This window comes from Brachionichthys hirsutus, chromosome 21, assembly GCF_040956055.1.
Source record: "Brachionichthys hirsutus isolate HB-005 chromosome 21, CSIRO-AGI_Bhir_v1, whole genome shotgun sequence".
Classification (NCBI taxonomy): Eukaryota; Metazoa; Chordata; class Actinopteri; order Lophiiformes; family Brachionichthyidae; genus Brachionichthys; species Brachionichthys hirsutus.
The window spans coordinates 9,590,694-9,608,314 of NC_090917.1; the positions used below are offsets into that span (position 1 = coordinate 9,590,694).

Below are 17,621 nucleotides of genomic sequence, written 5' to 3' on the forward strand. Positions count from 1 at the left end.
TATAAAGGGATGTGGAGTGGGGGGGGGGGGGGGGGGATATGTGAGCCTGGTGTATATTATGAGGGATTACTTGGGATTAAAGCAGTAGTACCGGGCTCTGCTCTCTAACACTGTTCTCTCATTTGACACAGAAAACTGAACAAAACACTTTCTGGGGCATTGTTTAAAAATACTGGAACTATTTGTATATATATAACTATATGCACGATTACTGCATGCCTTTAGATAACGTAAAACGATGCTGAGCAACATATCGGGAGGCAACGTATTACCGAGTCTGAAGTCTTTGGACATTTTGAGGGCGATTTTAGGGCAGGGCATCTCAGAGTGAACTGATGAGAGGGGGGGGGTGACTTGTATAGCAAAGTTCCACAAGATGGATTCAATCCAGGTTCACTTCTGATCAGAAAACATCTGCAGCTCAGTATGCAGATGTGGGTCTGCTGGGATGATGACAGCAGCATTTTGCATGAGGGTGAGTGCTGAGAGAATACCAGATCCCAGTGGGTCCAGCCATTTGTCCATTTCACCATGACACACTGGAAATGAGGACATTACAAAGAGAAGTCCGGAGCAAGTCGGACCACAGAAGAGCTCACATGTGACCAGCTGATGGCCTTAAAGAATCTGATGCAAGGCCCTCATTTCATTTTCAACTTGCAGAGAGGAGGAAGGAGTTCCTTTTGTATCTGCTTACTATTCCCTGAGCAACCCGCCTGCCGGAGCCAGCCTGACGGCTCATCCTCAGACACACACCACTCCACCGAGTTATCCTCAGGACATGGAAGAGCCTGGAAAAAAAGCAGCTTTCCCCGATTCCCTGCGACCCTCAGCCGAGGCTCATTTACTTAGCGCTTTGATTGGAGTCATATGTCATGGATTTATTTATACTCTTTGGTTTCTGTTCTGGAGGATTCTCCAGCTGCATGATCTGTGAAGTGGGGCAGCAAAGAAATCTGCTTTCTGGGTGGAGTGAATCAGATTAGGGCACCGTTGACGTGTCTGGCTGTGCACGGCCCTGGGAACGCATGACACTGCAGTTAATCTTCTCAGACGGCGCTCAGTGATTACAAATATTTCTGACACACGTCGTCCCTTAGTCTTCATTTTCTGGAAGTCTCCATGTCACGGATGGTGCACGCACACACACACACACACACACACACACACACACACATCCAGCCCTTTGAGATTAGCAACATTTTAGTTTGTTTATCTCACTACAAAACAAATGTAGTGACCCTAACCTTGTTGTAATAATGACAGTAATAAACTGGCCTGGGTCAGTTTTCTGCTGCCTGATCTCAAGCAATGATCTGTGGATGTGAGACGTTGTCTTCGGGTGTGTCTAATCCCACAGTGGTGAGAATCAGTAGCTTGCTCTCAATGTTTGATTTCTAGCTCACTTAAAAAGGTAAATGAGTAAATTCTTGATTTAAAGTAAAGATTTCATGCAAAACCACTTTGAGTGATTTGCATCCAATCCCAACGGTTGTAAAGCTGTAAATAAAGCAGAATTATACATCAATAAGCCCTCGGAGGTGGAATCGAACCAAGGACCGTTTGACATTAGTGACTTCATTTTCATCAAGTTGTTTAGTTGATAATAAGAATTTGGATTACAGTTTAATTTCGGGGTGCTGTTGGGCCCTTCTCATTTAAACTGAACATTCTCATTATGCTGATGATGCAGATGAGAGGCTGCATGTGGGCGTGGTCTTGTGATGCGATGCATTGGTCCTTTTCTCTTACCTGCTTTCTCTGCAGCCACCTTTCTGCTCAATGATTTTTCTTTCTTTTACATTTTCTCAGACTTTGTTGTCGTAACATCTGCAGTATCATTTTCCTAAGTTTCTTCGTTTGGTTTGGTCATTCTGTCCGTGCCTTTTATCCGTGGTAACCGAGTAGCCGTGTGTGTGTTCACACACTCAGTGAGGCAGTATCCCCGTGTGCCAGATGCTTCTCGTATGATCTCACACACCCAGCTGCCTTGCAGGGTCAATTGCACAGGTGTTTATGGGTGCATACTCCGATTTGCCAGGGGGTGGGGCTACAAAGTAAGAAGTAAAAGTATTCATGTGGACAAAGATCCGGTGTGCTGGTGCGTGCCAGCTCCGTTTAGACATGGCTGCAGGATTATTCACACCGAGGCAGCGAGTTTGAACTCATAAAGTTGTTCTGTCTATCCTACTTTCTGAATATAAATGCAATATAAAAAACACAACAAGGTTTCCTGTGTTATCAGACACAAACTAGCAGCATTGTTTCCATGCAGCTTTTATTAGTGTAGTTCCAGATAATCTGACAAAATGCCAACAGTTATGGGATTATGTCAGACGCAGACATTAATGTTGTTAAAACTATAGATGAACTGATTATTTAGTTACAGATTTGTGTGTACATTTGTAGATTTGGAGGGTAAAAGAAATACAAATGTCATTGTGCCGATGCAAATTAGCTTCTTCTTTTAATTAGATTTTTTTTTGTACACATTTACAAATCTAATTGTACACAGGCAGCTTGAGGTAGTGAAGCAGCACGTGTATTTATTGTAATATCCAGCACTTGAAGTCATGTTTGCATGAACACATCCAGAAAAGTGTTATCATTTCTCTGAGTTGAACTCAGAAGTGAAACATCTGCTGCCTCCCCTCATCGCTTCTCTTTAGCGTTAGCGCTGATTAGCTCTCTGCCCTCTCTGGCTGCACTGTTCTTCTCTCTGCCCCCTCATTTCATTACATGTGGAACCGTTAACTCTTTCCTCCATGCGTGTGAGACGTACTTTGACCTGCAGGCACAAATGATGTGTGCACATATTCCTTCATCGAGCGAGCATGTGACTCTCTCTGGGCCGATCCTTGTACTGGAGAACCGTGCAAGAACACGTTAAATAAGATCGATGGAGGCACATAGAAGCAGCGTTAAGCTCGGCTCTGTGTGACGCCTGACAGGAGGACTCATTGAATGCTGCCAACGATTCTGCAGAAATGTGCTGCAAAAGGACAGAAAGGAAGAGGAAGCGAAGAGGAGCAGGTGCTGCTGCATTGGTCGCCTCCCAGGGCCCCCGCCTGCTTCAGCTTCTTAACATCTAAAAGAAGATGACGATTATCAGACACAACGCAAGTCTAAGTGTCGACTATGGTGAGCAGATAATGAGCAGCCAAGTCTCCTTTCCTCCCACTCCCACTCCCACTCCCACACGTGTCTTCAGAAGAGGGTTTGTTCACATTGGGGGTGATATAGTGCCCTCCCCCTCCTCAATTCATACCTCTTTGTTGAGGCGCCTTTGATAAATGAGAATGTGTATCAGTGTACTCTGGAGACGTTAGCAGCTCAACGTTTCATCCAAAGATAGAACCAGATTAGGGGGGCAGGAAGGAATGCAGGACAGTCTCAGGCAGCTTTTTGCTGCGGGGGTAGGGGGGCTACATTTGGACGTTTTGGAGTTCTAGATTGATGTTCTGCACATCTGATCAAGAGCAGGATGAACGGGTTTGTTGTTTTTACCCTTACCCCACGTGTGAGGGTTGCCATGGTGACTGCAGGTTGATGCCTGCCCTGCCCAGCTGCGGAGGCATCTCACCTGATCAGCTGACTCTCTGGTTCCTCAGTACTTTCAGAAACAAACAGAAATGGGAAGATTTGTTGTATCTTCAGAAGCTCTGGATCTTGATCCAGAAAAATCTGCCATTACTGAATGGCTGCTTTTAGTGAATAACTTCTAAACCAAAAATGACATCAATATAAATCCAGTTGCTAAAGGTTGTTTTCATGGTTAAGGAATCTAAAAACGTAGCTAAAGTAAATTTAGGGCCATTATTTATGGTGTAAATCACAATGTCTGGAGACTGAGATGCTTGGCGGAGGTCTGTGCTGCTGGGGTTTGGGTTTCTGTGTGTGTGTGTGTGTGCGTGTGTGTCTTTGCTCTGGTTTTATCTCTTCCTCGATGAACTGACACCTGATGGATGATTTATGGAAGCAGACACGGCCGATGCTGCCGAGCTGCTGCCTGTGAAGCTTCTCATTGAGCCTCGTGAACGGAGGGAACGTATTTTAATCTGGTTAATCTGGAGGAAGGACGGATCCGCCTGCTGCAGAACGTCGCCTGTTTACCATCGGAGTGATGCTGACCAGCCGAGGGTTTCTCTTCATCCCCACATTGTTTATGCTGAAGCCTGTTAAAGGAGCTCGTTCCGGGAGGACGCTCGTTCCGGGAGGACGCTCGTTTCGGGAGGACGCTTGTTCCGGGCGGACGCTCGTTCCGGGAGGACGCTCGTTCCGGGCGGACGCTCGTTCCGGGAGGACGCTCGTTCCGGGAGGACGCTCGTTCCGGGAGGACGCTCGTTCCGGGAGGACGCTCGTTTCGGGAGGACGCTCGTTCCGGGCGGACGCTCGTTCCGGGAGGACGCTCGTTTCGGGAGGACGCTCATTCCGGGCGGACGCTCGTTTCGGGAGGACGCTCGGTCCGGGCGGACGCTCGTTTCGGGAGGACGCTCGTTTCGGGAGGACGCTCATTCCGGGCGGACGCTCGGTCCGGGCGGACGCTCGTTTCGGGAGGACGCTCGTTTCGGGAGGACGCTCATTCCGGGCGGAGGCTCGTTCCGGGAGGACGCTCGTTTCGGGAGGACGCTCGGTCCGGGCGGACGCTCGTTTCGGGAGGACGCTCGTTTCGGGAGGACGCTCATTCCGGGCGGACGCTCGTTCCGGGAGGACGCTCGTTTCGGGAGGACGCTCATTCCGGGCGGACGCTCGTTCCGGGAGGACGCTCGTTTCGGGAGGACGCTCGTTCCGGGCGGACGCTCGTTTCGGGAGGACGCTCGTTCCGGGAGGACGCTCGTTTCGGGCGGACGCTCGTTTAATAGAATAATTACTTTGGTTTATTTATTATTTGAACTTTTATTTATCCGACCTAACTGTAGACAGCAGAGTACAACAATGCAAATAAATAAGTATACAGCAAACTGTACAACTTGATTAGAAAACGTTTGGACACCCCTGATGTAGACTGTCCCACAAAGGCTCATGGTTTACTGAAGCACGCGTGTAGAAGCCCTGTTAGCTTCAAGGCTGTTGTTCTATGGCTAGCGCTGACCTTTGACCTGTCTTTCTGGGAGAACAGGTCACGTTATTGTGGGCTCGGTTTCACCCACCCACAGCCCTGCTCATGGCTGCATGAGACTTTCATGTCGTCAGTGGGAGAGCAGCCCGTACCTGTAGCTCCATTACTGCCCATCAGTCATTAGCAGGGACTGAGCGTAGGGGGGGGGGGGGGGGCAGTGCTGATGTCACTCCAGAGCCACTGTGCACAGAACAACCCACACGGTGGAGCCGGTGTCCCCTCTGAAAAGAACCTGTAGGAAGAAGAGCATGGACGCTCGTCGTCTGAAGGGACATGGAAGAGGACGCAAAGGTTTCTAGTCGGGGGCCGAATCGTGGTCGGGGGCCGAATCGTAGTCGGGGGCCGAATCGAGCGCCACGTCATGAGATTAGTGGTAAATCGACCGTCTTTTTTATTCAATCCAGAGCTTATGAGTGAGAGGGTGGGAGGTAAAAGGTGGGACTGGATTCATTAGCTTCAGACAGGTAATGGTCATACATTGAAAACGTGGATCATTAGGGGGGGGGGGGGGCATGTCTTTACCAGCCCTTTGAAATCTCGTCTCCCGAGATTTGTCATCGATGACAGTCACTCTAGAGACAGCACAGCAAAGGCGTAAAAGAGATGGTGAGTGCACGTGAGTGCACGTGAGTGCAGCCATTGATCTGCGAGCTTCCCCCCCCCTGCTGAGGAGTCCCAGCTTTCTGATGCCGTGGGGACTGAACACGTTCATCCATCAGACAAGGGGTCCGAGTAGCGGCTGGTCTCAGAGCAGAGCTGAGAGGACGACGATCAACCCTCAGTGGGAGAACCGGGCCGGTCAGGAGGAGAACCGGACCGGTCAGGAGGCCCATGCACCCTCAGTGGGAGAACCGGGCCGGTCAGGAGGCCCAAGCACCCTCAGTGGGAGAACCGGGCCGGTCAGGAGGCCCAAGCACCCTCAGTGGGAGAACCGGGCCGGTCAGGAGGCCCAAGCACCCTCAGTGGGAGAACCGGGCCGGTCAGGAGGCCCAAGCACCCTCAGTGGGAGAACCGGGCCGGTCAGGAGGAGAACCGGGCCGGTCAGGAGGCCCATGCACCCTCAGTGGGAGAACCGGGCCGGTCAGGAGGCCCACGCACCCCTCAGTGGGAGAACCGGGCCGGTCAGGAGGCCCACGCACCCTCAGTATGCAGTAAAGGCGTTTAAAGAGCTGTTTTCAGCGTCGTTGTCTGCAGGAAGCCGATTGTCCTCAGGATGAAGCATCAGAGCTGCTTCAGCTGCTTCAGTGTTTTGCTTTCCTCTCACACACACACACACACACACACAGACTGTGTGTGTGTGTGTGTGTGTGTCTGTGTGTCTGTGTGAGCCGATTGTCCTCAGGATGAAGCATCAGAGCTGCTTCAGCCGCTTCAGTGTTTTGCTTTCCTCTCACACACACACACACACACACACAGACTGTGTGTGTGTGTGTGTGTGTGTGTCTGTGTGTCTGTGTGAGCCGATTGTCCTCAGGATGAAGCATCAGAGCTGCTTCAGCCGCTTCAGTGTTACGTTTCAGAGTTCTCTGCAGTTTCTCTGCAGTCCTTTCCTGACTGTTCCTGTCTTTCATCTCCACAGGGGCCGAGTTAGTGACGAATAACTCCCAGAGCTAAAAGAACATTTAGCAGCCTCAAAATGTCAGGAACAAGACGGGGGGGGGGGGGGGGGGGGGGGGTGCTCAGTGCGAGAAGGCCCTTTTTATTCTTCTCTTAATGCACGTGCAAGGATGATGTGCAGGATGCCTCTGTGTGTGTGTGTGTGTGTGTGTCTGTGTGTGTGTGTCTCTGTGTGTGTGTCTGTGTGTGTCTCTGTCTGTGTGTGTCTGTGTGTCTCTGTCTGTGTCTCTGTCTGTGTGTGTGTGTGTGTGTGTGTGTCTGTGTGTGTGTGTCTCTGTGTGTGTGTCTGTGTGTCTGTGTGTGTGTGTCTGTGTGTGTGTGTGTGTCTGTGTCTCTGTGTGTGTGTCTCTGTGTGTGTGTGTGTCTGTGTCGCTGTGTGTGTCTCTCTGTGTGTGACTGTGTGTCTCTGTGTGTGTGTCTATGTCTCTGTCTGTGTGTGTGTGTGTGTCTCTGTCTGTGTGTGTCTGTGTGTCTCTGTCTGTGTCTCTGTCTGTGTCTCTGTCTCTGTGTGTCTGTCTGTGTGTGTGTGTGTCTCTGTCTGTGTCTCTGTCTGTGTGTGTCTGTGTGTCTCTGTCTGTGTCTCTGTCTGTGTGTGTCTGTGTGTGTCTGTCTGTGTGTGTGTGTGTGTCTCTGTCTGTGTGTGTGTCTATGTCTCTGTCTGTGTGTGTGTGTGTCTCTGTCTGTGTGTGTGTCTATGTCTCTGTCTGTGTGTGTGTGTGTCTCTGTCTGTGTGTGTCTGTGTGTCTCTGTCTGTGTCTCTGTCTGTGTCTGTCTGTGTGTGTCTGTGTGTGTCTGTGTGTGTCTGTCTGTGTGTGTGTGTGTGTGTCTGTCTGTGTGTGTCTGTGTGTGTCTGTGTGTCTCTGTCTGTGTCTCTGTCTGTGTGTGTCTGTGTGTGTCTGTCTGTGTGTGTGTGTGTGTCTCTGTCTGTGTGTGTGTCTATGTCTCTGTCTGTGTGTGTGTGTGTCTCTGTCTGTGTGTGTGTCTGTGTCTCTGTCTGTGTGTGTGTGTGTCTCTGTCTGTGTGTGTCTGTGTGTCTCTGTCTGTGTCTCTGTCTGTGTCTGTCTGTGTGTGTCTGTGTGTGTCTGTCTGTGTGTGTGTGTGTGCATTCTGCTATTAGCATGCTCCCAGCTCCTCTCCATGCTGGAGGTCATTAATGTAGGGATTAATTGCCCAGTGAATGTCTGGCAGACATTAGTTCCCACCTTCACCACAACTCTGAACTGCAATAAGCCCACCGGGGTGACCCAGCATGCATTTCACACGCAGCCACGGCAACCACAAACATGGCCTCACCCACCCCACCCAGGGCCAAGCTCAGAACGCCAGCGTGGCTCCTTCAGGTGGAAGACATGAGAACTTATATTTACCAAGTGAGTGGAAGCAGCACCAACCACCATTTAACAGCAAGAAGCTTCTTCTTTATGTCTGTGATAACATGATTAGTATGCAGCGAGGCCGTTAAACGGTTTCCACAGAGAGAACATTTAGCCCTCATCGGGTTCCTTTCATGGTCAATGACATCACAGATGAAGCCGAGGTCTTACGCCGGGTCCCAAATAAGAAATGGAAGTGACTGTAACGCTGGAGAGCAGCGCCGATGGACCATCGGAGCGTCAGCAGAACCGCTGCTGCTCCATTGGTGGCTGATGGCTCCGCCCATTACAGTTCAGTGATGGAAGCTGTCGACGGCTAATCATTGTGTGCACGTTCAGACTTGCTTTCATTTTCGTGACCACAGATATATATCAGTGCTGACTCCGGTTTAATTGAATACTGGTTGATGCTCTGGTCAGTGACGTGATCACGTCTAGAAGCACTTCTCTGCTGCTGCAGGCCTGATAGGACACGTTGTCCTGCTGAAATGCACATCAGCACGTCTGCCTTCGCCTGATTCGTTTGCATCATATCTCCTGCGATTTATCTCTGTGTAATGTTCCTCCTAGGAAACTCTCGCTTTAGTCAACTGTGATAAGCTTCTGCTTCCTACCCTGTTAAAATAGCATTTTGCTCCCAGTGGCCAAGTCTTATATAATAAAGGGTCTGAGATTCCGATCACGCCCACAACGCTGACGTTTTCTCATTCCAGTCCTCTCAGTCTCATCTCTGAGATCACTTCTGGATGATTCCACTCCTCTCACTGCTATAATTCCCCGTTGGTTTGAACAAATAGATAATAAATAGAAGCATCCCAGCAGATTCTGCTCCAGCATTGATGATGGTCACATGACAGCAGTTACTTCCACTCATCTCCACCGTGGGTGATTTGGGTCGAAGGTGGCCAAGGCTGTTCAAATTAAACGACGATGAAGCACCAAAAAATAGATCACAAATGATTGGAAGCTATCAATAATAAGAGAACAATATGCTGCCAGTGGTGGGATGAGACAATCCTGCATCACGTAGCGCTGAACTAGTATAGAAGGATGCAAGGTTGACTTATCTTAGGAATAGGTTTTTCTTCGATTGGAAATGCAGCAGTCCCTTCATCTAATTGGCTGCAGATTATGGCGGTGTCCACGTGTTTTTGGAATTAAAGGCGACGCATTCAGGAAGGCTATTCCAGGAGCGCTTCTGTTCAGAACAGGAATCACAGATGAGTCAGTGCCTGCAGCAGATGCAAATGAGTGCATTGAAAACTGCAAATATCTGCACTGACTCGCAGCTGCCGTGAATTCACTTTGGCAAAGTGTGAGTACGAATCCAAACGTAAACATGCAGTTTAGTTTCAATGAAATGAGATTTCACAAGGTTTTCTCATTCAAGCACAACGTTGTGCAACGGCTATCCCATAATGAGGAGCGACGGCTGCTCTGAAACAAAGACATGGAATAATAACTCCATGTAGTAGTACATGTACATGCGTTCTACATAAACTGAGTAAAGAATGGAGAATAAAAACTCTGACTCAGCATCGGCTGCCATGAAAAGGCCTCATCACGTCACCGCTGCCGCCTCTCAGGATGCAGATGTTTGCTGCTGTGAGCAGCGCCACCTCAGGATGCAGATGTTTGCTGCTCTGAGCAGCGCCGCCTCAGGATGCAGATGTTTGCTGCTCTGAGCAGCGCCGCCTCAGGATGCAGATGTTTGCTGCTGTGAGCAGCGCCGCCTCAGGATGCAGATGTTTGCTGCTGTGAGCAGCGCCACCTCAGGATGCAGATGTTTGCTGCTGTGAGCAGCGCCGCCTCAGGATGCAGATGTTTGCTGCTGTGAGCAGCGCCACCTCAGGATGCAGATGTTTGCTGCTCTGAGCAGCGCCACCTCAGGATGCAGATGTTTGCTGCTGTGAGCAGCGCCGCCTCAGGATGCAGATGTTTGCTGCTGTGAGCAGCGCCGCCTCAGGATGCAGATGTTTGCTGCTGTGAGCAGCGCCGCCTCAGGATGCAGATGTTTGCTGCTCTGAGCAGCGCCGCCTCAGGATGCAGATGTTTGCTGCTGTGAGCAGCGCCACCTCAGGATGCAGATGTTTGCTGCTCTGAGCAGCGCCACCTCAGGATGCAGATGTTTGCTGCTCTGAGCAGCGCCACCTCAGGATGCAGATGTTTGCTGCTGTGAGCAGCGCCGCCTCAGGATGCAGATGTTTGCTGCTGTGAGCAGCGCCGCCTCAGGATGCAGATGTTTGCTGCTGTGAGCAGCGCCGCCTCAGGATGCAGATGTTTGCTGCTCTGAGCAGCGCCGCCTCAGGATGCAGATGTTTGCTGCTCTGAGCAGCGCCACCTCAGGATGCAGATGTTTGCTGCTGTGAGCAGCGCCACCTCAGGATGCAGATGTTTGCTGCTGTGAGCAGCGCCGCCTCTCAGGATGCAGATGTTTGCTGCTGTGAGCAGCGCCACCTCAGGATGCAGATGTTTGCTGCTCTGAACATCTGTCCTGTCCTTGTGTTGCAGTGCCGTCCTTCTGGGGGCTGGTGAACTCGGCCTGGAACCTGTGCTCTGTGGGGAAGAGGCAGTCGCCAGTCAACATCGAGACCAGCCACATGATCTTTGACCCGTTCCTCACGCCCATAAGGCTGAACACAGGCGGACGCAAGGTAAGGACCGACCCGCTGCTCCCCGCGAGCCCCACAGACGCTCTGTGGACGCTCTGGAACTGGTTATTTGTGACACTGTGATCAATCAGCCATTTATCCGAGGAACCCTTGCTGCGGATGAAATACCGTCGATACATCTCTAAATGTATTGTGTCCTGGTCTAAGATCCGCCTTTGCATAATGCCGAGGGCTTCGCGGATGCACAGATTGCCGTTGCGTGGTGAGATTGACATCGTGATTAGTTTAGGTTTTCGTGCCAGCAGCGAGTTCGGGTTTAGCCTTTTAGGAAGCGCTGCTCACGACCTAGATCCAGAAATAGCTGCTCCTCAGACCGGCGTCAGATCAGATCCTATCAGATCAATGCGTTCGGCCCACAGAGGATAGAAGTGGCACGGAAACCGTGATTAGAACAGCCCTCGCACATTTGCTCACTGTAATTTTCACTTCAAGTAGAAATGAGTGGACAATTCAGGAAGGGGGGGGGGGGGGGGGGGCTCCACTCGGCGAGCGGCGGGCGTCATCGTGTCCTGCGCACGGCCGTCCCTCAGAGACGAGCGGCGAGGCTCATTCAGTCGGTTCTGCAGCCAAACATCCATCGACGTCGCCTTGTCCTCCTTCCACTGTTTAGGATAGCATAGCATAGCATAGCATAGCATAGCATAGCACTTGTGATTATCTGTGGTTTTATGGACGAGGATGTTTTATTGGTCCTTTCACTTCAGCACTTTGAATTGAATTGTTCTGTCCTCTCTCTGGTTATAAAACCAAACCTGTTTAACCCGCTGAGCTTCCTTTCATGGCAGGCTGAGCAGATATTCATAGATTTGAACATCTGGGCTCAATAACTCATCAGTGGAACTTGCCACAAGACAACCGTAGCACATACAGTGTCTCTTTCTGACCAGAGAAAGGCAGACTGAGCTGCTCTAATAACACTGTTTCTCACGTATTCCCTGTGATGCAGTTTAACGTTACTCCAACCGGTGGCCCGTTTGGCAGCAACTAGTCGGGACACTAGAGTCGTTGCACTTATGGATAACTTAAAGTCATTAAAGTCAGAATTAGTATTACTTCTACTGGTTAAAATATCCAAAAAGCATCGCCTGACTGGCCGTTAGGGATGATCGGGTCACCTGATCAGGAGTTTATAGACTCTTTTCTGGATGAATCAGCTGATTGATTCACCAGAAGACCAAAAGTGTGTACTAATGTGGATGTACATGTAAAGTACGCCATACCTTACTCACCTGCTCAGGTCACAGAACCACCAGCCACACACACACACACACACACCTACACACACCTACACACACACCTACACGCACACACACACATCCTCTACAAAACCAACTTTCTCCTCCATCCAGTTCAGATCGACAATCCATGTCTGGTGCTTTATGCCCCCCCCTGCTTCCTCTCATCCTCCACCCCCCCCCCGTTGCTACGGCCTGATGTAATCTGTTGTGTCTCCGTCTCTCTGAGCACCTGAGCTGTCAGCCGATGAACACGGAGCCGGCCTCGGCTTGTCAGCGCTCATTCATCGCCGCCCTGTCTCTGGCTGCTGTGGAGACGGGGGGGCTGCTCCACCTTTCACCCAAGAGGAAAGCGAATGGAAGGATGAACCTCAGCCTAATCCCCCTGCAGCATGAAGAAGACTAAGCCCTCCATTAATAGCTCTGCCGTGCTGCTAATGAATAGTTAATTTCATTGACCTCCAAAGAGAAATTGTAATTAAAGACGAGCAGACAGCAGAGCCTGTGAGCAATGGGTGGAAGGAATCACAGTTATCCAGAATCCTCTTGAAATGGATTGTTTAGTCTTCCATGGACGAGCTGCAATTACTCCAAACGGGTTTAATGAATTTAATTACTTCAGTAGAGAAGGTGAGTCGTCTTTCCCCGGTGAATCGAGCAGCGCTTGTGAAACAGGAATAGAGCTTTTCGCTGCTTGATTCCGCCGCACTCTGAAGTCTTTTGTCCATTCCGGGATTCAGCGCTTCCTTGTTGTTCTCGGTCTTTGAAGTGAGACGAGCGTTGTGTTCATCAAAAGGCATCTCAGTAAATTGTGCTCTGAGTTTGTGTGCTCTGAGTGAAGCTTTTAAAGCTTTGAATCATCTTTTGGTTGCTTAACAAGATCCAAATGTTATTTTGTGAGCCTCTTGAAGACCAGAGGGGATTTTCTGCTTTTCTACATGACGCTCCTGCTTCAGTCAATCACTCAATCAACCCTATCAATAATTGGTGTGCGTGTGTATGAGTGAGTGTGTGTGCGTGCGTGCGTGTGTGCGTGTCCACAGGCAGTTCTGAATCTGTGTGATTGCAGGGCAGACAGCAGACGTTGGACAGCAGCTGTCCTCTGCACTCTGAAGACATCCATTTCCTTGGGTTTGCCCAGCTAGCCAGGCTGACAGCCAATCAGATCTCAGTCAGACACGCTGCCAGCCAGTCAGTGAAGCTCTTTGTGGCCATGGCTTTCATGTGTTGGCTTTGATAGCAGGTGTGTGAAGCTCACAGCGAGGCCGGTGCGGCTCTTCTGCTTCGCTGCAGAGGTTGTGATACGAGCCAGGCGGTGGCTCCTGGATCTATTGGTCAACCGCTTATTCCGTCATCAGGTCGCTGGCCAAGCTGGATCAGAGGGGCCAAACCTGCTCTAGCTTGCTGCTCCGGAACGTACTACAAGACTCCTTCTGGACTCTTTTTCCCATCATGCCATTCGTTTCCCTCCCTCTTAAAGTGGCAGTTTACAGCAGAGGCACAATTCCAGATGTAAAAATTACTCTAGAATCTGGATCCAGATCCGGATCAACGCCATTCTCGGGGAGGACCGAGCCACGGACAGAAACTTGCTTGTGTAAAGATTTCGAGTCGATTGGGTTACTAGTTTTTGAGTTATGCGCTCGGACAGACAGACAGACAGACAGACAAACAAACAGACAAACAAACAAACGCACCCAATTGCATTACCCTTGCCTCCTCTTCGGCGAGGGTAATGAAATAATTATTCTAACACACCTGTGTGGCAGTGGCGCCTCATCGTGGTGCATGAAGTCGTCATTTATTTGGTTACATTTCTTAGTCTGCAAATCATTTCTCCTTTTCGTTTTAGAATCGTTCAAGTGGAGCTGCAGTAGCTCCACTCGTTACGACTCTGTCTCAACAGACCAAACAGAATACACCCTGTTTGTGTCTCAACAGACCAAACAGAATACACCCTGTTAGTGTCTCAGACGAAACAGAATACACCCCGTTAGTGTCTCAACAGACGAAACAGAATACACCCTGTTAGTGTCTCAGACGAAACAGAATACACCCTGTTAGTGTCTCAACAGACGAAACAGAATACACCCTGTTAGTGTCTCAACAGACGAAACAGAATACACCCTGTTAGTGTCTCAGACCAAACAGAATACACCCTGTTTGTGTCTCAACAGACGAAACAGAATACACCCTGTTTGTGTCTCAACAGACGAAACAGAATACACCCTGTTAGTGTCTCAACAGACGAAACAGAATACACCCTGTTAGTGTCTCAACAGATGAAACAGAATACACCCTTTGAGTGTCCCAACATATGAAACAGAATACACCCTGTTTGCGTCTCAACAGACGAAACAGAATACACCCTGTTTGTGTCTCAACAGACCAAACAGAATACACCCCGTTAGTGTCTCAACAGACCAAACAGAATACACCCTGTTTGTGTCTCAACAGACCAAACAGAATACACCCCGTTAGTGTCTCAGACCAAACAGAATACACCCCGTTAGTGTCTCAGACGAAACAGAATACACCCTGTTAGTGTCTCAACAGACGAAACAGAATACACCCCGTTAGTGTCTCAGACGAAACAGAATACACCCTGTTAGTGTCTCAGACGAAACAGAATACACCCTGTTAGTGTCTCAACAGACGAAACAGAATACACCCTGTTAGTGTCTCAGGCGAAACAGAATACACCCTGTTAGTGTCTCAACAGACGAAACAGAATACACCCTGTTAGTGTCTCAACAGGCCAAACAGAATACACCCTGTTAGTGTCTCAGACGAAACAGAATACACCCTGTTAGTGTCTCAGACGAAACAGAATACACCCTGTTAGTGTCTCAACAGACGAAACAGAATACACCCCGTTAGTGTCTCAGACGAAACAGAATACACCCTGTTAGTGTCTCAACAGACGAAACAGAATACACCCTGTTAGTGTCTCAGACGAAACAGAATACACCCTGTTAGTGTCTCAACAGACGAAACAGAATACACCCCGTTAGTGTCTCAACAGACGAAACAGAATACACCCTGTTCGTGTCTCAACAGACGAAACAGAATACACCCTGTTAGTGTCTCAACAGACGAAACAGAATACACCCTGTTAGTGTCTCAGACGAAACAGAATACACCCTGTTTGTGTCTCAGATGAAACAGAATACACCCTGTTAGTGTCTCAGACCAAACAGAATACACCCTGTTTGTGTCTCAACAGACGAAACAGAATACACCCTGTTAGTGTCTCAACAGATGAAACAGAATACACCCTTTGAGTGTCCCAACATATGAAACAGAATACACCCTGTTTGTGTCTCAACAGATGAAACAGAATACACCCTGTTAGTGTCTCAACAGACGAAACAGAATACACCCTGTTAGTGTCTCAACAGACGAAACAGAATACACCCTGTTAGTGTCTCAGACCAAACAGAATACACCCTGTTAGTGTCTCAACAGATGAAACAGAATACACCCTGTTTGCGTCTGAACAGACCAAACAGAATACACCCCGTTAGTGTCTCAGACCAAACAGAATACACCCCGTTAGTGTCTCAGACGAAACAGAATACACCCTGTTAGTGTCTCAACAGACGAAACAGAATACACCCCGTTAGTGTCTCAGACGAAACAGAATACACCCTGTTAGTGTCTCAGACGAAACAGAATACACCCTGTTAGTGTCTCAACAGACGAAACAGAATACACCCTGTTAGTGTCTCAACAGGCCAAACAGAATACACCCTGTTAGCTTCTCAGACGAAACAGAATACACCCTGTTAGTGTCTCAGACGAAACAGAATACACCCTGTTAGTGTCTCAACAGACGAAACAGAATACACCCCGTTAGTGTCTCAGACGAAACAGAATACACCCTGTTAGTGTCTCAACAGACGAAACCGAATACACCCTGTTAGTGTCTCAGACGAAACAGAATACACCCTGTTAGTGTCTCAACAGACGAAACAGAATACACCCCGTTAGTGTCTCAACAGACGAAACAGAATACACCCTGTTCGTGTCTCAACAGACGAAACAGAATACACCCTGTTAGTGTCTCAACAGACGAAACAGAATACACCCTGTTAGTGTCTCAGACGAAACAGAATACACCCTGTTTGTGTCTCAGATGAAACAGAATACACCCTGTTAGTGTCTCAGACCAAACAGAATACACCCTGTTTGTGTCTCAACAGACGAAACAGAATACACCCTGTTAGTGTCTCAACAGATGAAACAGAATACACCCTTTGAGTGTCCCAACATATGAAACAGAATACACCCTGTTTGTGTCTCAACAGATGAAACAGAATACACCCTGTTAGTGTCTCAACAGACGAAACAGAATACACCCTGTTAGTGTCTCAACAGACGAAACAGAATACACCCTGTTAGTGTCTCAGACCAAACAGAATACACCCTGTTAGTGTCTCAACAGATGAAACAGAATACACCCTGTTTGCGTCTCAACATATGAAACAGAATACACCCTGTTAGTGTCTCAACAGACGAAACAGAATACACCCTTTGAGTGTCCCAACATATGAAACAGAATACACCCTGTTTGCGTCTCAACAGACGAAACAGAATACACCCTGTTTGCGTCTCAACAGATGAAACAGAATACACCCTTTGAGTGTCCCAACATATGAAACAGAATACACCCTGTTTGCGTCTCAACAGACGAAACAGAATACACCCTGTTTGCGTCTCAACAGATGAAACAGAATACACCCTTTGAGTGTCCCAACATATGAAACAGAATACACCCTGTTTGCGTCTCAACAGACGAAACAGAATACACCCTGTTAGTGTCTCAACAGACCAAACAGAATACACCCTGTTTGTGTCTCAACAGACCAAACAGAATACACCCCGTTAGTGTCTCAGACGAAACAGAATACACCCTGTTAGTGTCTCAACAGACGAAACAGAATACACCCTGTTAGTGTCTCAACAGACGAAACAGAATACACCCTGTTAGTGTCTCAACAGACAAAACAGAATACACCCTGTTAGTGTCTCAGACGAAACAGAATACACCCTGTTTGTGTCTCAACGGACCAAACAGAATACACCCCGTTAGTGTCTCAGACGAAACAGAATACACCCTGTTAGTGTCTCAACAGACGAAACAGAATACACCCCGTTAGTGTCTCAACAGACGAAACAGAATACACCCTGTTAGTGTCTCAGACGAAACAGAATACACCCTGTTAGTGTCTCAACAGACGAAACAGAATACACCCTGTTTGTGTCTCAGACGAAACAGAATACACCCTGTTAGTGTCTCAACAGACGAAACAGAATACACCCTGTTAGTGTCTCAACAGACGAAACAGAATACACCCTGTTAGTGTCTCAGACCAAACAGAATACACCCTGTTTGTGTCTCAACAGACGAAACAGAATACACCCTGTTTGTGTCTCAACAGACGAAACAGAATACACCCTGTTAGTGTCTCAACAGACGAAACAGAATACACCCTGTTAGTGTCTCAACAGATGAAACAGAATACACCCTTTGAGTGTCCCAACATATGAAACAGAATACACCCTGTTTGCGTCTCAACAGACGAAACAGAATACACCCTGT

The 17,621-nt window shown here is 48.8% G+C and overlaps 1 protein-coding gene across 1 annotated transcript in view; it reads left to right on the forward strand.

Moving 5' to 3' along the window:
- The window catches only part of ca10a (carbonic anhydrase Xa), a 137,447-nt gene that overhangs the window by 45,176 nt on the left and 74,650 nt on the right, over positions 1–17,621 (forward strand). Inside the window, exon 3 of the mRNA XM_068754580.1 lies at positions 10,621–10,763. Coding sequence (XP_068610681.1) covers positions 10,621–10,763 — 143 coding nt within the window. The remainder of the gene's footprint in view (positions 1–10,620; positions 10,764–17,621) is intronic.